This window comes from Mastacembelus armatus, chromosome 24 (genome assembly GCF_900324485.2).
Source record: "Mastacembelus armatus chromosome 24, fMasArm1.2, whole genome shotgun sequence".
Taxonomy (NCBI): domain Eukaryota; kingdom Metazoa; phylum Chordata; class Actinopteri; order Synbranchiformes; family Mastacembelidae; genus Mastacembelus; species Mastacembelus armatus.
The window spans coordinates 8426304-8443767 of NC_046656.1; the positions used below are offsets into that span (position 1 = coordinate 8426304).

Here is a 17464-nt window from a genome sequence, read left to right on the forward strand (position 1 = left end):
GGTTCACAAACTTTTCTGGTGCCATAAAACAGAAAATTGAGCTGTTAAAGAGTTATTGTGCCAGGGTACAGTTTAACTCTGTGGCCACAGGATCATCACCTGCTGCTACACCCTTGAAGGGTCTGATTTTTTTCATTAGAATATTTTATGTCAGTTATAATTTTGTCATGTTTTATTATTTCATTATTTAACTTTAATTCAACTTCTGTTCTGTGACTTGACACCTGTTAATTAGCATTAATACATGCAACCGAACAATATTCATAATATGATCTAGAACATAACATTATTATGTCTTCTGTGTCTGATGCATTACCGACAGTCTCAGTCATTTTTTTAGTACTGAACAGCAGGTAATAAGTATTTGGCTTTCACTTATAACTGTCCTGGCCACTTTCTATAATACAACATTTATTTTAATTCTGTTCTTGGGTCTTGATCATGCAGTTTTCATGCACACTTCAGGCCTACACCAGGAGACGGGATGTCAGTATGACTCTTTTTCAGCAGGAAAGTCTGGATAGAATTTAGACAGACACTCATTAACCTCAGCATTAACAAAATGCCAAAGGAGCACTGTAGAGGTCTGTTAAATGCCACTGAAACAGATGCAATACAGCCACTTACTTTTTTCAGTGCTGCTGTTATATAAGTGAACAGTGAAACAAGCTGCTAATTGCATTGTTAATTGCATATATTATGTTTTTTTAATGAAGAGCAAAAGGATGATTTTGACAGCTGTCAACTAAAGGATCACACATCTGGATTAACATCTGATAATCTACATATATTAAAGTTGTGCTTCAAGTATGTGTATTGTGGTAATATGTGGTTCTCTGCGCCCTGAAACTGACATGTTTATTTAATGTTACTGGTTATTAAACTCAGATATTTCATAGTCAAACACAGCCTTTTGAAGAGAGTTTTCAAATGGGACTGTTAACCACCTGAAATGCTCTAAGGAATCGCCTTGTGTGTAGCCTTAACCTTTGGTTTGCATCTTCCCACCATCACAGGTGAGAGATAGCGTCACTGGAAACAGGTATTCAGGTGACGAGGGAGCTAAGGTTACTACGGGTTATTTCCATGGGCTGGGCTTTAGGACGTCCCACACCGAGGAGAGGGCGACGCTGCACAAAGAGTGAGAATCCAAGTAAGAGTTCCCACACTGCTCTAACATTAACAGGTCACAAGCATGCTGATCCTACAAAAAACGCCATTGTTTCATCTTAACACGGGCCATGATCAGATTTTATTGAAAATAGATGGGAAACGCCAATAATGTCCGTATCAGATACTCGATACCTTGATAAATAAAAAAGATAGTCGGGGAAAAACAGGTACACCCAAAGGTGACAGTGTCTTTGAAAATAGTGATATTTATTAGCACATGCAAGGGGGTATGATGTAGAGTTAGGGCCACGGCCAAGACTATAAGTACGGAGATCATTGATAAAAGTTCCTTAAATGCACCTTTAGTCACCTTACAAAATTTTGACATGCAACCGAAAACGTGACTCTGTTGTTCTCGGTGTTAACCACAACCCAGGGCGGAGCTGTGCAGTGTTGTTTATAGACGATCTTTGTTACCGGAGTAACCTCATTGGCCAATGAAACTGCTCAGGGGCGGGGATTTCCGGCTGGCTCGTGAGGTCTGAGCGCAGAGTGGGCGTCGAGCTTCTTCTTCCATCGCTCATACATGACTGCTCGGCCCGCATCACGCAACTTTGGACACTTCAAACTGTGAATTTTCCAGTTGCAGTCGGCAGACGAACATGACGGAAAGCTCAGCGAACAAGCTGCTAAACGAAGACGCCTGTCACCGGACGTCAAACGGTTTAAAATCGAGCAGAAATGACCCCGTGAAGAACCACTGCCTTTTCCAGCAGCAGTCACACAAGTATCGCCGCCCCATGGAGAAGGTGAGGCCCAACCGTCCGCTGCTCGGCGGGCGATTGACATAAACAAACACAGCTGTGTTCTGCACCTTGTCTACCAAACTAGTTGTTAATACGAAACGTTAGCTCCACGTAGTAGCGATTTATTTTCGGGGCCATGAATCCTGGTCTTTGAGTGGGTTTATTAGCGGGAAGACGTGTGAGCTGCGGCCAGATGACGGAAAACCAGCGTCATCTCTGAGCAGCGTTAACGTAGTAAATTAGTTTGGCTTCTTTATCTTGACCTTATATAACCACATATAGGCGATCACATATAGCGATTGTCTTAATGCGACATTTTTTAGCCTAGTTGCTTCTCATAATCCATTTGTGATCACGTGGCTGTAGAAATAATTAGCATCATTTATCTGTGGGTATAAAGAGAAAGCCTCTCCCCAGGGGTCTGTGTGCTGTGAAAGCTACACCTATGTTTTGCTGTTTATACATTTTTGGTGCCACCTGATCAGGGAGGATTGTGGTGGTGTGTTATTTTGTAACCTTACATCCTGCTGTTTATGTGCTCCAGTATGTGTCTGACGAAGTAACACCAGTGTTGTGTTGTTGTCTGTTTTCCTCTCTTACTTTAAGATGAATCTAACCATATTCCTGAACCCACCTACTTCATGAACATCTTCTGATGCTTAGCTTGACCCTGACCGTACCCTACCCCTGAGCCTATCTCTGCTACGCCTAATCAAACCCTAAAGTTCAGCCCTAGCTCCAGTTATGAAGGGCATTACTGCAAGAAACACTACGTGAAGTGGGGGATAGACTTTGGTACAGCACAGGCATCTGTTTACATTGACATCAGTGTGAAGAAAACCAGGGACCTGTTGTGTTATTACCAGAGAAGATTTCTGCCTCCTGGAAGAAAAGGGGACAGGCCCTTCTTCCACATGACACCTTCAGTGGGACAGGAATGTCTCCAGTCTGTGAGGGTGTGGTCCTCCCCATACCAGAATGAAAAGCTCAGCAAACAGAAGTTTGGTTTGTGTGTGTAGTCGTGGAGGTGGGGATCACGTGTCTTTGGTTTCCTTTGGCTGATTAGGTTCAATGCAGAAGAGAAATTGTAAAATCATAAATACTGTGTTTGCTGTCAATAATGTCCTGGCTCTGTCATATACAAGAACGACTAGTCTAGACCCATGATAACATTTAGCTGCAGGTCTGTTGATTTCAACATATAGAATTTACACTTTTAGGTCCTGATGCAATTGCTTTTATGTCAGTTATGCACATATTCTCCCCATCAGATATTGGTCTGAATCGACATCAAAAACATATTTGAAGCAACGAGACTAACAGATTGCAGGTATTTACATTTTCATATATAATATTTAGATCTGTCCAGTGAACTAGGCCGATATGTCAATAGTTTTTCATCCAATGTCGAATTGTAGTATCCAAATGAAACTATACATAATATTTACCAGTTCTTAAAACTTAGTAATACTCTGTCATGTCATCTGTTTGTTATTTGCTCTGCTGCTTCTTGATAAGGCAACTGAAACTGGCGTGACACACACACAGGCGTATGATACTAGGCATAACCAGGATTTTGGACTGTGTCTGGTAACTCACACATTACAAGTGTGATATTTAGACCATTTAACAGTGAGCCTGGATGATAGTCACAGACCAATAATAAATTTCCTCCTGAGTCTTGGGCCATTAGTCCTGAAAAACTATTTTCCCCTCATCAAGATAGCCATAATCCCTATTGGGGAATATATGGGGAAATGGCTAAAAGCAGGATTAAATGATCCTGCTAGCAGCTTTCAGCTGAGATGATTGTGTCAATAAAATGACACTAAAAGGCTGTTTGTTGAATTAACAGGGAAATTATTTACTGGTTTACCGTTTTAGGCTAAATGTGAAACATAACACTGTGCAGGAACTCTTATGTACACAATGTAATATGATCATCATCTGTTGAGCTACAGAGTAATTACTGATAGGGGAAAGAGCAGGTTTCCATGATGTCTGCTTACGGGATTCTCTTCTCAGGACAGTTTCTGTGCTGTCCGGCTCTACACTAAGAGCCTAGGCCTGTCTCTTCTCAGTTTGTCCACAGGTATAAAAAATTTAGCAAATATGACATCAGGCAAACTGTATTTAGCTGCTGTGGTTTGCATCAGTATACATCAGTCTCTTTGACCAGTGTACTTGCATGTGAATGTGTTTTTGTAGTCTGTTTGGGACAGGTCACAAACCATGGCTACTGCTGGTCTCTGAATACGCTTTCCTGGACCTTTAGAGGGAGGGACCTGTTCAGCTGGCTTTAAGCAAACACGCACACACATACACACACTGCAGTGCTCTTTTGTTCCCTGGCTCAGAGATATTTCTTGGAGAAGCATGACAGGTCACATGAGGTGTGGTTGCTAAGCTGCAGGGTACAGCCTGTAATGAGTGACTGCCCTCGTTTGTTTTGTGTTGATTCTGTAGACGGTCAAGTTTGAAATGATGCTAGAGTTTTTATGGAGCTCCTCCGATGTGTGACCAAGTTTATATTGCCCCATAATCTAAGATCAATATTGCGATTCATTAAAGTCGCTGAATTAGAACCTTGAGTTGATGGCCATCTTATTGCTCGCTGGCCTGGGCATTGTTAGGGCTCCATGTGTAAATGTGCTCATGGAGCCTTTATTAGGTTTCTAACTCGTCTTCTAAGAAAAGCAGTTTTAATTGTCTGTCGTCTGGTCTGTGCCCAGCCTATACAAGATTGGTCTGCATCCTGCCTGTTTACTGGGCTGTCTGCTGTGAAATAAACTGAACTGAAGCACAAACCATTAATTTCTGGGGGAAACCATAATGGAATTTTTTTTTTTTTTTTAAGTTGTATGAGTTTGGTAACAATTATAGTCCGAGATGTGATTCTTGAGGTTTAGTTTTGTTAGTATGAAGAGTTTTTGTTGTGCTAAAATATTCAATTTCAATTGAATTTGAGAGTTGTAGAGGCTTATCATTTACAACATCTTTTTTTATTTTATTGCCCCCCAGAACCAAAGTGTCACACACAACTCCAGCCTGTACAAGAAGCCCTTTGTGGAATCGTTTGAAGAGACCCCTCTCCTGGTGGCTGTGCTCACCTACATGGGTTATGGCATCCTCACCATCTTTGGATACCTCAGAGACTTCCTTCGCCAGTGGAACATTGAGAAATGCCATGTGGCCCGCGAGAGAGAGGAACAGAAGGTAAACATAGTGTTCCAAGTCCTTTGGTGCTAATTCACTGTCAGAAAAGTTGGAACCGTCATTTCAGTCAGAATAAAACTGCTTGTATTTCTTAATCTGTTCCCTTAAAACAATTTTTTTTTAAAACAGAATTTGCACTATGAAGCTTAAATTTTATTACAGCTCTGCATTAATGATTTCAGATATTGGGTTTTGTATATTTAAGGCCTCCTCAGATGTGTGGTCAGTGCTGTGACAGTGTTGCAAGTCTTTCAGACACTTTTTCTCACGTTCTGTCAACAGTAAACACTGACTGTTGTTCTTGACTGACTTGACTTGAATATGCTGATGTGTCAAAACCTGACAAACAAGGATGAAACAAGGATGTGCTTTTTTTTTTTATGAAAGACATTTTTTCCTCCCTGACATGCCCATTATTTTACAGCTAATTAACTTAGTCTCTCTATCTTTTACATTTCCTCTGCAGGATTTTGTCCCACTCTATCAGGACTTTGAAAACTTTTACACGCGGAACTTATACATGAGGATTCGTGACAACTGGAACCGGCCCATCTGTAGTGTTCCTGGTGCCAAGATGGACTTGGTGCAGAGAGTTTCCTACAACTACAATTGGACCTTTGAGTAAGTGGCTGCATTGTGGTTGCGTGCATGTATTTAGTAGCATTACAACTGAGTCATTTTAAATGAATAGCATTGATTTAGTTTTGTTCCATTTCCTTAATTGGTTTAGTACACCTTAACTACCACAGTATATACAAGAACTGCTCAGGTTCTGTGTTTTAACACACAAAACATAGAATAATAACCACAAACATATATGTCAGTGATTGTTAACCAGACGTTTGTGAAACATATGTGGATGATGCAGTAATGTTTCTGCAGATAAGCTCCTGTGATAACAGCAAAGTCTGACATAATTTCATCTTTATTTCACTGGTGTATATAAAACATGCACATTTTTGGGGGGTTTGTGCTAACTTTTTGTCCATGACAACTTTGGCAGTTAATGGATGCTACTGAGCTGATTGTTGCCAAGCAACCACTGCAGACAGGCTGACAAAGTTGAATGTAATTACTTCTAACCCAGAGTCACGGTTCTCTGACTCTGTCTGTCTCTCAGGCACACTGGCAAAGTGGTGAAGGACGTCATCAACATGGGCTCATACAACTACCTCGGCTTTGCTGAGAACACTGGTGCTTGTGCTGATGCTGCTATTGAGGTCACTCAACAGTATGGAGTTGGAGTAGGAAGCACTCGTTGTGAGATGGGTAAGGGTCAGAAGAAGTTACTATTGGGGAATATAGGTGCTTCACTGTGAGCATAAGATTTCTGACAAGCTGTCATGATCTGTCATCATTGACGTTTGCCTTACATACTCTGAAAACTCTGTTCCTGATGATCACATGGATTAAAACGTCAGCTGATACTTCAGTAGCCGCTCCTGCATTTGTTTGTTGCTCTTTTAGCATACAACAGGCTCAAGTGGTTTTCAAGGGCTTGAAATATGACACATTGTGAAACCATTAAAGGCTTTTCCAGTTCTGCCTCCTTTTGACCTGGAGAGCTACTGATTAGTTTGTCACTTTCCATTTTTAGCAAAGAAAAAAAAGCTGTGGTTAGTGATGTACTTAGTTTCATGAAAGTGGTTCGCTGTTTAAAATGTACAAGAATACAAGTTGGATTTTAACATTTCTCCCATTAAACTGGTTTGACAGTTATGAGGTTTGTTGTTAAATGGGCACAATGTTGTTTCCAGGGAACCTGGGCATCCACGAGGAGCTGGAACAGTTGGTTGCCAGGTTTCTGGGTGTCGAGTCCTCTATGGCTTTTGGCATGGGCTTTGCAACCAACTCCATGAACATTCCTGCTCTCACCGGAAAGGTCTGGAAGTTTCTTTCTTTTTTGTTATCTTTTATGTTTGTTCTCGCAAGAACATCCTGTCTTCTTCATTTTAGTATTATATATTTTTTTTTGTTCTTATATTCATACTGATGTAAAAACAAGCTACATATTCACATGTAAGGCCAAGCAGTAAGAACTGCTCACAGACTGTTCCACAACACACTAGTTTCCTGCAGAAGCTTTCAAAACACGTGCAGGCTGTTTGTTGTTGAAACCACAACAAATCTCTCTCTCTCTCTCACACACACACACAGACACAGATTCTTACTTGCTCTTTTCTGCTATAGTTGCTTAAACAGGAAGCAGAAATCTGACCTCACAGTAGTGTGTACCCTGTAAGGTTAGAAGCACATTTCCTGACAACCACATGTGTGAAAAAATGTAGATGGGAAGAAACTCAACAGTGATGCAATAAAGATATGAGTCACTGTTCTTATAGCAAAGGTTCAGAAATTCCTGACTGTGTCTGTCACTTTTTTTCTGCTTTGTGTCAGTAATTGTGTTGTGTAATAATCTCCTTTATTCATTAACCAGAGGAAACAGTATGACCAGTGTTTGGGAGCGATGACTTTAAAGGGTAGATAATGTGTCTGCAGTATTTATGATAGAATGAAAAAAAATCACATCCTGGAATGCTGTTTGCCAGTTTATGGCAAAAGCACACGGATATGCGTCAGACTCCAAGTGAAGCTTACACACGAATAAAAAGCTGTTTACCATAGTTTCTAATTATAAGTCTTCCTTGGCTCCCTTCATAGTCTGTATGAACTTCACACATTTATGGGTCCAATTTTATTAGAAATATAACACACATTGATTTTGAGATAATTAATTTTTCATGTAATAAGTGCAATACTGTGTACAGTTTGCCAAGCTAAGAATAAGAGAGGACAAATCATCCATGCATGGAGTACTTGTGTTAGTACAGTTATTCATGGTAGCAGATATACTTAGTTACAGAGTATTAGAGATTCATGTGAACAGCTTAACCTGAACAAGCCTGGCCTGTTGACCTTCGTGCAGGAAGGTTCCAGAGACTTCACTCTTTAATAATCAGACTGACCAAAGGATATCCTGCAGGATTTGAACTTTTCAAACAAAACTCTGAAGATGGAGTATTGACATTTCAACTTTTATGAGCTAAAAAATTTCAAAATGCATCTTCTTCTTTGTCTTTTCTTTTCTTGATTTAGGGGTGTCTTATCCTGAGTGACGAGTTGAATCATGCATCTCTGGTGCTGGGTGCCCGTCTATCCGGCTCCACAATTCGGGTCTTCAAACACAATAGTGGGTGACCTCCAACAATAAGTGCCTTTCATGGGAACAGATAGATAAAACTGTGACTTAAGAGTACACCCAAGGTTTTAATAAACCAAAACACAATATCATTGAAGTGACTAAAACAGATCTTCCAACACTATAAGAGGGCAATTATAATCAGCTTTACCCAACAGGAAAGTAAATACCTTTAGTTTGGGTGTGTGTGTTTCAGCAATTTGCTTCACCCAGTGCAAATTGTCTTTACTACAAGTGTTCACTCACTTGTACAGTTCAACATTTACATCACTACAGTTATGCTGTATTGACTCACACAGTAATGGGTGTGGTGTGATTATGTTGTCTTTTTTTGGTTCAGAACAAACACACCAACACATGTACACACGCACAGTCACAGGTTATATCAAAGCTCACAGTCTGCAGGAACCAGACAGGCTGAAACTCAAAGGGTTGCAATCATGAAATATCGACACTCATCCATTAATTAGAGAAAGCTCTCATGTTACTTTAGAGGAATACATTTTTTTCCCTGAGCTGACAAACCTTTTTCTCTATGGATCAGAAATATCTTTTTCTTTCTATCAGTTGTTTAATAAGTAATGTATAGCCTAAGCATGTTTTATTCACAAATCCTTCTGTATTGTAGATATGCAAAGCCTGGAGAAGCTGCTGAGAGATGCTATTGTACACGGCCAGCCAAGAACTCACCGACCCTGGAAGAAAATCCTCATTGTGGTGGAGGGCATATACAGGTAGAATGAAAACAATCATTGTCATTCCTACACAGGTACAGCACATGTAAACACTATATCTTTATTTCAACAGTAAAGTACTTTAAGATGAATTTGACCAGAATAAATCTGTGCAGTAATTTGACTTGATGCTACACTCACCTGCTGAGTGAAAACATAATGTAGAGGACATTTTCAAATTTCCCTGCCATGACTGCAACACTCCGGATTTCACGTTGTTTAAACCTACAACATTATGGTTGTTTTGGAAATGTTCCTATAGTCCTTTAAGTATTCCTTGCTGTTGAAGTGTACTTAGTATAAATGAAATCAATCATGTTGATCAATACAGTTCTCAGAAAAACCCCCTGACTTAATCGGTGCTGTTCACTAATACACTATTAATGGAGCTTAATTTCCACTGGGATTTTCAAGTCAAACAGGTCAATTGCTGAAAAGGTAAATGAATACACACACGTATTCACTGAACAAAGAGCAAAGGTTAGGCACTTGTCAATAGGGTCAGCTGCTCACGTATTTCCTTAAACTACAGCAGAATTGTGATTTGGGGGATGGAGTGTTTAAACATGTCTTTACTGCAGGTGAGTTTTTTTTTTTTTTTTTTTTTTTTTTTTTTTTTTTTTTTTATTCTATTAATTATTATTCTTTTTCAATTTAAGTATGGAGGGGTCGATTGTGCGTCTGCCAGAGATCATTGCTCTGAAGAAGCGATACAAGGCCTACCTGTACCTCGATGAGGCCCACAGTATCGGGGCCCTGGGGCCTAATGGCAGAGGAGTGGTGGACTACTTTGGCTTGGATCCCAAAGATGTCGACATCATGATGGGAACATTCACTAAGAGCTTTGGTGCTGCTGGAGGATACATTGGAGGCAGAAAGGTTGGTGAAGTCTTAAGACTGTAAGGTGAGACAGTGTAATCTGAAACCTTCTCTTTTGTAAGGGAAATCATAGTCATCCCTGTTGGAGACTTGAGCAATTTCCTCAGTGCTGAAACCCAGCACGTGGGGTGTCATTCAGTTTTGGTGATTATCAACTCTGCTTACTGGCAATGGGAAATTTAACTTCCTGTTTTTTGTAAGGATTTGATTCATTTTCTGTGAAAGTAGAACTGTGTTTAAGTCTGTAGTGTTATGCTACCTTGGCATTATTTGGACTTGATTGTCACTTAGAGGATGGAAGATTGTTTTTAATTAAAGAAAAATTAGTCAGCTGCTTCAGTATGTATGCTAATAACACATTCTGTAAGGCTAATAAAACTTCTATGTTGACTTTTAATTTCAAACACTGTGTGGACTTGTAACACAGCATTTACTTACTTCACAGTGAACTTACCATATTTCAAGTTTTTAAAATCAAGTTAATGTAGCTGTCAGTCGAAATTGTATCAACACCCAGTGATTTTATGTGCTGATACAGTAGAACAATTTTGTGTCCTTTGTCACACAACTGTCTTTTATGCTGGCACACCTACCAAGTAAAAAAGTATTATGCTCTTATTGTTCTTGGTAAATGAAAAGCAATTTGATTGTTATTTCTCTTTCAGGAACTTATTGACTATCTGCGGCGCCACTCTCATAGTGCCCTGTACGCCACCTCAATGTCCCCTCCTGTGGCCCAGCAGATAATCACCTCTATGAAGATCATCATGGGAGAGGATGGGGCCACACTGGGTAACTGCCAGAAAACTCTAATTAGTTGACATAACGCTGAAATGTCCAACAGTCGGACATGAGATATAATTTTTTTTTTAGCTAGTGGTACCTGATGTGACCACATGGTGGTGGTATAGACCTGTTACTTAGGTTTAAGTCATCTGCTGCAAACCTGAGCTCTCCAGCTGAGAACTGTAGCAGATGACTGGCTGACAGACCTTGATAATTATGGCACCCTTGTTCTTTCAGCTCACAATACCTTTGCCCACTTTTGTACTTTGACTTCTTTGTACTGAGTGTACCTGTTTGCCTTGGAAATGTTTGATTTCCAGTCCTGTATCAGTGGCTAGCTGGCAGTTGTTGGCCTGTAAACAAACATGTAGTAGACATTCTTATCAAACAGTATGACATGTGTAATCCCAATTTAAAATATGTAAAGGCCTATTGGACTGTGACATTCACACTTTAAATTATTGTCTGTACTAAAGAGTTCTTGTTTTTCCTAATAACTCTAGTGACATTTAGATGTCAATTTATCTGGTGTGCAGTCCCAGTTAAATGGTGTTATGAGAAACATCATTGCATTTTTAAAATTGGCAAAGGGGAACATCACAGCTGTTTTTGTGCACTGCTTTTCTCTAAAGGTGGTGAGATGGTGAGAAGAAACCTAAAGCATGGTTTAGTGTCCTGAGCATGACCTTGTGTATTTGATGGCCTCTGTAGTCCTCCACAACAGTCTCTGCCTGTCCTTATCTGTTTGGATGTTCATTTTAAGAACTGATAGGTAGACAGTTCCTTTCTTCTCTGATTCAGGCAGATGGAAGGTCTTGAAGTGGTGGTGTGCAGACTCTTCTACACTCTCCCTTTATGACTTTCAGATGTGTTTTCATTGTGCATGTTTGCTTCTTTATCTTCACGCTGAGTACAAAGCAGCATGGTGCTCAGAGCCAGAGATCTGTGCAGATCACACTCTGTTGGACTCATCTCTTAAAAACACCAACTGATTACAAAGTCTTATTTTTCTTGGAGTGCAGCAGCCTTTTACTCTTTATTGTGCTTGATTGATGCAGTCTCCCCTATAATGCTGATATATGATCAGATTACCTCAATGACCTCATTCAATCATTAGGTACAAGAATAAACACCTTGAGCAAACCTTTTAAGTTTGGCCTTTCTACAATGTCATCAGCTCTTTCCCCGAACCATTTCTGAGAGGATGCCAGACTGACTTGACCTTACAACATATCCCAGCTTGACAAGTTTTCCTTGTGGAAGACTAATAATGACAGTCTGATTGGTTGCAGCCCAGTCGCGTTTGAAATTCAAGCCTTTGAAGATTCAGACACTGACATGAATTTGAAGTGGCAGTTGAGCTGCATGCTAACTGTTTGTTGCTGCATTCATCTTTCTGAGGGCAGCTGCTCATGGTTCCTGGCACCTGCCTGCATCAAAATGGTTTGAAACTTGCATCAATCAAACATGTGGATTAGATGTCAGATACAAAGTTTTCTTCAATATGGAAGGATTGCTAAAACATTTGAAAAGCAAAATGTCTGATATACTATTTTTTTTTTTTAGTGTTGAGAAGGCTTTGGATTCCTTGTTGTTTGGGGGGGGGGGGGGGGCATAAATATAATGTCAGGCTCTGTTGTGTCTCAGGGTCCTTTGAGGATGGAGTGTTGCTGCTCTGTTTTGCAGCACAGCCAGGCAGATGTGTGTTGGTGTTTGCACTTTGTGCCATATGGTTAGTTGTTTGGTTAAGATTCTATCTGTGGCGGCTCAGTGTGCATCAGACTGACATGGGAGGATTGATGCCTGTTTAGTTTCGTCCTCTTGACCTCCAACTTAAAGAATCACTTCTGTCTTCAAAGGCACGTCGTGTAGAGCTGTCTCCAAATACGTGTAGGACATGATGGAAAACGGGCATGTGCTGGAGTTTCACACTAATCCTATGGAATTTTTTTTTGGCTGACATGCTTTTGTTACTGGAGCAGGACTTCACTGTCATTAACTGTGACATTTTACTCCACCTTGGATCAGCTTCAGGACAATAACTTGGGCTTGTCCTGTCAGATGATATTCATGTTCTGCAATTTAAAAGCAGACAAAGAAGAAGGAATGCAGAAATCATCAATGGCAGAAAGCTTAGCAAAAGACTTAGCAAAAGCTTGTCCTTCCCTTATCCTCAGAACAAGAGCTGATAATGACATTTTATGAGACTTACCAAGACTAGTGCTGGAGTTTAAAAGGCTAGCACACACGTGTTTTCACTCCAGCTGATTAGGCCTCTGCACAGGTTGCCCGAACGAGCATGAGGTCAGTAAACTTCATGCACTAACAGTAATCATGAAAGTGTAAGTTATCCTGTCCTAACAAGTGTAGCAAAGCTAATAGTGAGGAAAGTGTCAATCAAAAACGGTCAGTGATGCACACAGTGAGCTAATGTGGAGAGGTCTAATCAGGCAGACAAATAAAGTGAAAACAGCTGTGTGGGTGCATTATGGGTAAGCAAGGGCTTCAGTGAAAGCCAAGAGGTGGACAGTTTCAAGACAAAAGAAAAGGGTGAAAATGAGTTTAAATAAATCCATTAGCATTATGATTTAATCAGTTAACATTTTTTTCCTCATCATTCAGCAGTGTAAGAGTGTTAATTCATGATGTTTAGCTTCTGACAAAGTTAGGCAGACTTAGCCCCCCTCAGTAAGTTTGGTTTAATTATAAACCACCATAGTTATAGCTGTTGTCCTTACAAACTGGTTTTCAGTGACAGTCACAGCAGGGTTAGCAAAAAGCATAGGCCCAGGTTGTGAAGTACAGCTCTGAAGTATCACTCTGAGTATACTATTTCTCTGCCTTTTGCAGGTGCTGATCGCCTCAGACAGCTATCAGAGAACACCACTTACTTCCGCAGGAAACTCCACGACATGGGCTTCATCATTTACGGCAATGACGACTCACCTGTTGTGCCGATGATGCTTTACATGCCTGCCAAAATTGGGTATGCGATGAACCTCCATTGTACGTTGTTTGCTATGTGCTCAGAGCTTCAAACATCAGGGATAATTATGATGGATAATTGGAAGAGTCTCAAAATGATTACATATTTGGAAGAGCTCTAATTTTAATCTTTTTTTTTTTTTTTCACTTTTTGAAATAGAAGCTTAATAAGTGGAAAGCTGTTTATAATTTCAGTTTTCACACATTAAAGAGAGCAGCATCTAAGATGTGGTCATGGTAATGTAGAGGCTATAAGTTAGACATGCCATGTGTCGCCCTGTGTCTGAAGTTGCCGTTTCCTGTGCAGGGCCTTTGGTCGGGAGATGATGAAGAGAAACATCGGCACAGTGGTCGTCGGCTTCCCGGCGACACCCATTATTGAGTCCAGGGCACGTTTCTGCATTTCAGCTGCTCATACCAGTGAGATGCTTGACACGGTAGGTCATGCATGCAGCTGCCCCAAAAACAAAATCCATGACTTCATCCATATTTCTTTAAAAAAGTTAATGAATCAAAAATCCAGGTTACAATTGACTCGTGAATATCAAATTTACAAAAGTTTCTTTTTGTTTGTTTGTTTGTTTTACTATACGGGGCTAATGACAGCTGGCATAACCAGGGTTTTCTCTCCATTTTTCTCCTCACTCTCAGTTGAAGCCTTTCTCAGATGTCCTGGCATAAGGACTCACTTTACTCTAGACTGGTGTAAATAGCTTTTACATGCAAAAGAAAAAGAACAGCTCTTATAAGGGTGGAAACACGATGAGTTTAAAATCTTATTTTAACATGTTCCTTTCCTTTTTTTATTAAAAACAAACTCAAACTGGAACAAAAGTTTAAAATGTGCATCATCCAGTTACAAAATTCCCTCTTTTGTGGTGGGAGAGCTGCCTTAAAGTGGTTGCTTAGACATTCAGGGCTGTTTTATTGAATGGTGCCACTCAAGCTCTGCAGCCACTTTTATTTCTTATCCAAGATGTAAAGAGGGACACATCTGATCTCTGCTCAGTTTGTCTTCAGTGCTTCTCCAGGTCAAGGGATGTTGCTATAGAGCAGATGTTGATTTTAATTTTATCCTGAACATGATTGAAGAGTTTGTTTGCACCCATGGGTGATCTTAGGTCTGAGCACTCTGTGGTCTTTTCTTAGCTCTTAATCAACCGGGACTGCCTGTCTGCCTGACTGCTGACTGACAGCTTTGTGTGTGTGTGTGTGTGTGTCTGTGTGTCTGTTAGTCCACGTATGTGTAAATGCGCCTTTTGAATAAGAAAGCCTCCCAGTATGTCCTTTGTTATGAACGAACTTGGAAGGCCAAGCTGTCTCTTAAGTATTACCGCGTGGCTTAGGCAGAGAATTTTATTTGAGCTGCTCTGTCTCTCCAGAGACACTTCATTCATCTTGTAGAGGAGCATGTCAACACCGTTTGTAATAGTCCATTTAAAGGGCATCAGCCTGCCTTTGTAGAGTGCTTCGAGGAGCCGCTTTTTCCGTCTTTGGAAAAGCCAGCTCTCGCTATTTCTCAAACCATGGAATCAGAAAAAAGGTCAGGAGGAAGGTAAATTGTTTCCAGGTGCCCTGCAGTGTTGCAATGCTGATACAGTCTCTTGTGGAAAGAAGTGGAGGAGTTTCTGTTCAGATGTGGTTTATGCAAGGGGCCTTCTGTTCACCTTTTGCTTTCAGAGCCTCCACTACTTTACTTCAGCTGCTATGAATGGTTAAAAAGTGTGATTATGGCTTGTCACTTTATCACCTACACAAGCAGTACTGTTGCCCTTTGTCTTCATTGTAGTCTTGCTTGTCTGTTTGGGTATCTTCACTTCATTTGGATGGATGTAAATAATGGCTCTTTGGATTCCAGTTAATAGCATTCTTGCTGTTTCTTTGCCAGGCGTTGCAGGCAATCAGTGAAGTGGGTGACCTGCTGCAGCTGAAGTACTCAAGACGTGAAAAGCCTCTTCCCTCGCTGGGGTGGATGTCTGGGGAGGAGAGCCTGCTTCAGGACTGAGCCACATCATCCCTTCCCTGTCATATCAAGTCATATCATAACTCACCTCACTGCCCTATCCTTACTTTACCTCTTCTCATCCAATATCCCTCTCTTCCCTCTGAGCCAGTCTCTCCACCTCTCCTCTTCACACACACACACACACACACACAGTCCTGTGGGCTCACCAGAATCTGGTCTTTATCCCAGTCCACCCATTTTTTTTAATATCTGCACACAAGCAACGCTCACTAGCATATGTGCACTCTGTGATCTGTCCGGCTCCTTCACCCATAGCTAGTGAGGACCAAAGTCACCCACATCATTTGTGTCTGTTTTTACAAAGTGTGTTCAGAGCCTTTCTGTCTGTCCTAACTTATTGTGACTGCATCAGTCATTCCGTTGTGCACATTGAATGTCTATCATATTTGTGCAATAATGACAACAACATGGAATTCCTTTTTAATTCCAACTACCAAGAGCAAATCAGACTGATTTTTAGGTTCTACTTCACAAATCTATTCATAGGTGTGACTATGATGCACACAATATGAAAATACATGTAAATAATATTTATCCTGAAGTTGGTAATACTGCCTTAGGGTAGCACCCCAAACCTCAAAAAGAGATACTTTATTTCACAGGAGTAACATAAGCATGTGTATTTATCTGATTGCTTATTTTCTAGTTACTTTTACTTGAACAGAGTATAGAATATTGGGTTCTTTCTCTAACCAAAGGATATATATGTATAAATATATTTTCAACCTTTTCTTTTAAAATGCGAAGCATGTTCCAAAAGAAAACATTTCACAGGGAAAGAATCCCAGGGAGCAAGATTAAGGAATATTTTTTACTGCTTATTTTCTAGAAATATTTTTCAGCCTTATTTACTGTTTACACCTACACTCAAGGATTTGAGCCTGGTGTCTTTAACATTTCTGTAAGCGAATGAGCTCTATGTGTGATTGTTTTATTTCTGTTTGGTCGTTCTCACTCAAGTGCTTTCATGTGAATCAGTGTTGATACCCGTCACTCAGCACGATGACACGCTGTAATTTAGATCTGTATGTATGACGATGTTGCGCCCATGCTTATCAGATATACAGAAGGCTTTTTTAATTTAAATATCTGTATTGTTTTCCAACTGTTTGTTTCGTGAGATTTAACTGTTATCTGAAAGGCAGCTTCAAATGTGTCCTCGTGGAAGGTGGGTGTTTTAACTGACTACTTACTTGTCTTAACTTCAGTGCAGCACTACTGACAGGCATTGTAAATGCACAGATGACGTAGTCACTGAATTTAGCTGTCTTTTCCTCATAATTTATAGTTTGTGATCATTGTCTGAAATGTTTGGTTTGTTTTCCTGTTTTTTTTTTTTTTTTTTTTTTTTTTTTTTTGTCTGTGCACCCCAAACATGCCACTGTCAAACGTAATGTCTGTGTGGTCATTTTTCAGTCACTTTATTCATGTGAATTGGAGACTTGTCATTGTAGCCAGTCAGAAAACAGGCCATTATCTGTCAGTTTGACCATTCCTCTAAATGTTGATCAAAGCAATTAAATTTAATACAAATTCAAAGATGGTTCTATTGCTTTTTGGCATTTTAGCACCACATGACAGTCTTTACTCTCTCACTTACTCTTTTAACTGACATCTTTTAGACATCAGTTTCTTTTTGTGAGTCATTCCAATATTGTTTTTTCAATAACAGAAAATGACTTGAATAACAACTCAGATGAAGTTGCTTTCAATAAATCTA

At 40.1% G+C, this 17464-nt stretch overlaps 1 protein-coding gene across 3 annotated transcripts; it reads left to right on the plus strand.

Annotated features, from left to right (window-relative positions):
• The first annotated feature begins 1672 nt into the window (after positions 1-1672).
• sptlc2b (serine palmitoyltransferase, long chain base subunit 2b) lies at positions 1673-17287 on the plus strand. 3 transcript variants are annotated; one of them, XM_026318202.1, is made up of 13 exons: positions 1786-1922; positions 3191-3249; positions 4941-5135; positions 5602-5756; positions 6256-6404; positions 6893-7017; positions 8232-8325; positions 8963-9068; positions 9728-9947; positions 10613-10739; positions 13584-13719; positions 14026-14155; positions 15607-17287. In XM_026318202.1, the coding sequence occupies exons 3-13, from the start codon at positions 5034-5036 to the stop codon at positions 15721-15723; spliced, it is 1461 nt and encodes a 486-aa protein (XP_026173987.1). In that variant the 5' UTR covers positions 1786-1922; positions 3191-3249; positions 4941-5033; the 3' UTR covers positions 15724-17287. The 3 variants fall into 3 exon arrangements, with proteins under 3 accessions (XP_026173986.1, XP_026173987.1, XP_026173989.1); XM_026318204.1 differs by lacking the exon at positions 1786-1922 and adding an exon at positions 2274-2946; XM_026318201.1 differs by lacking the exon at positions 3191-3249 and having other exon boundaries at positions 1673-1922.
• The last annotated feature ends 177 nt before the right edge of the window (positions 17288-17464 follow it).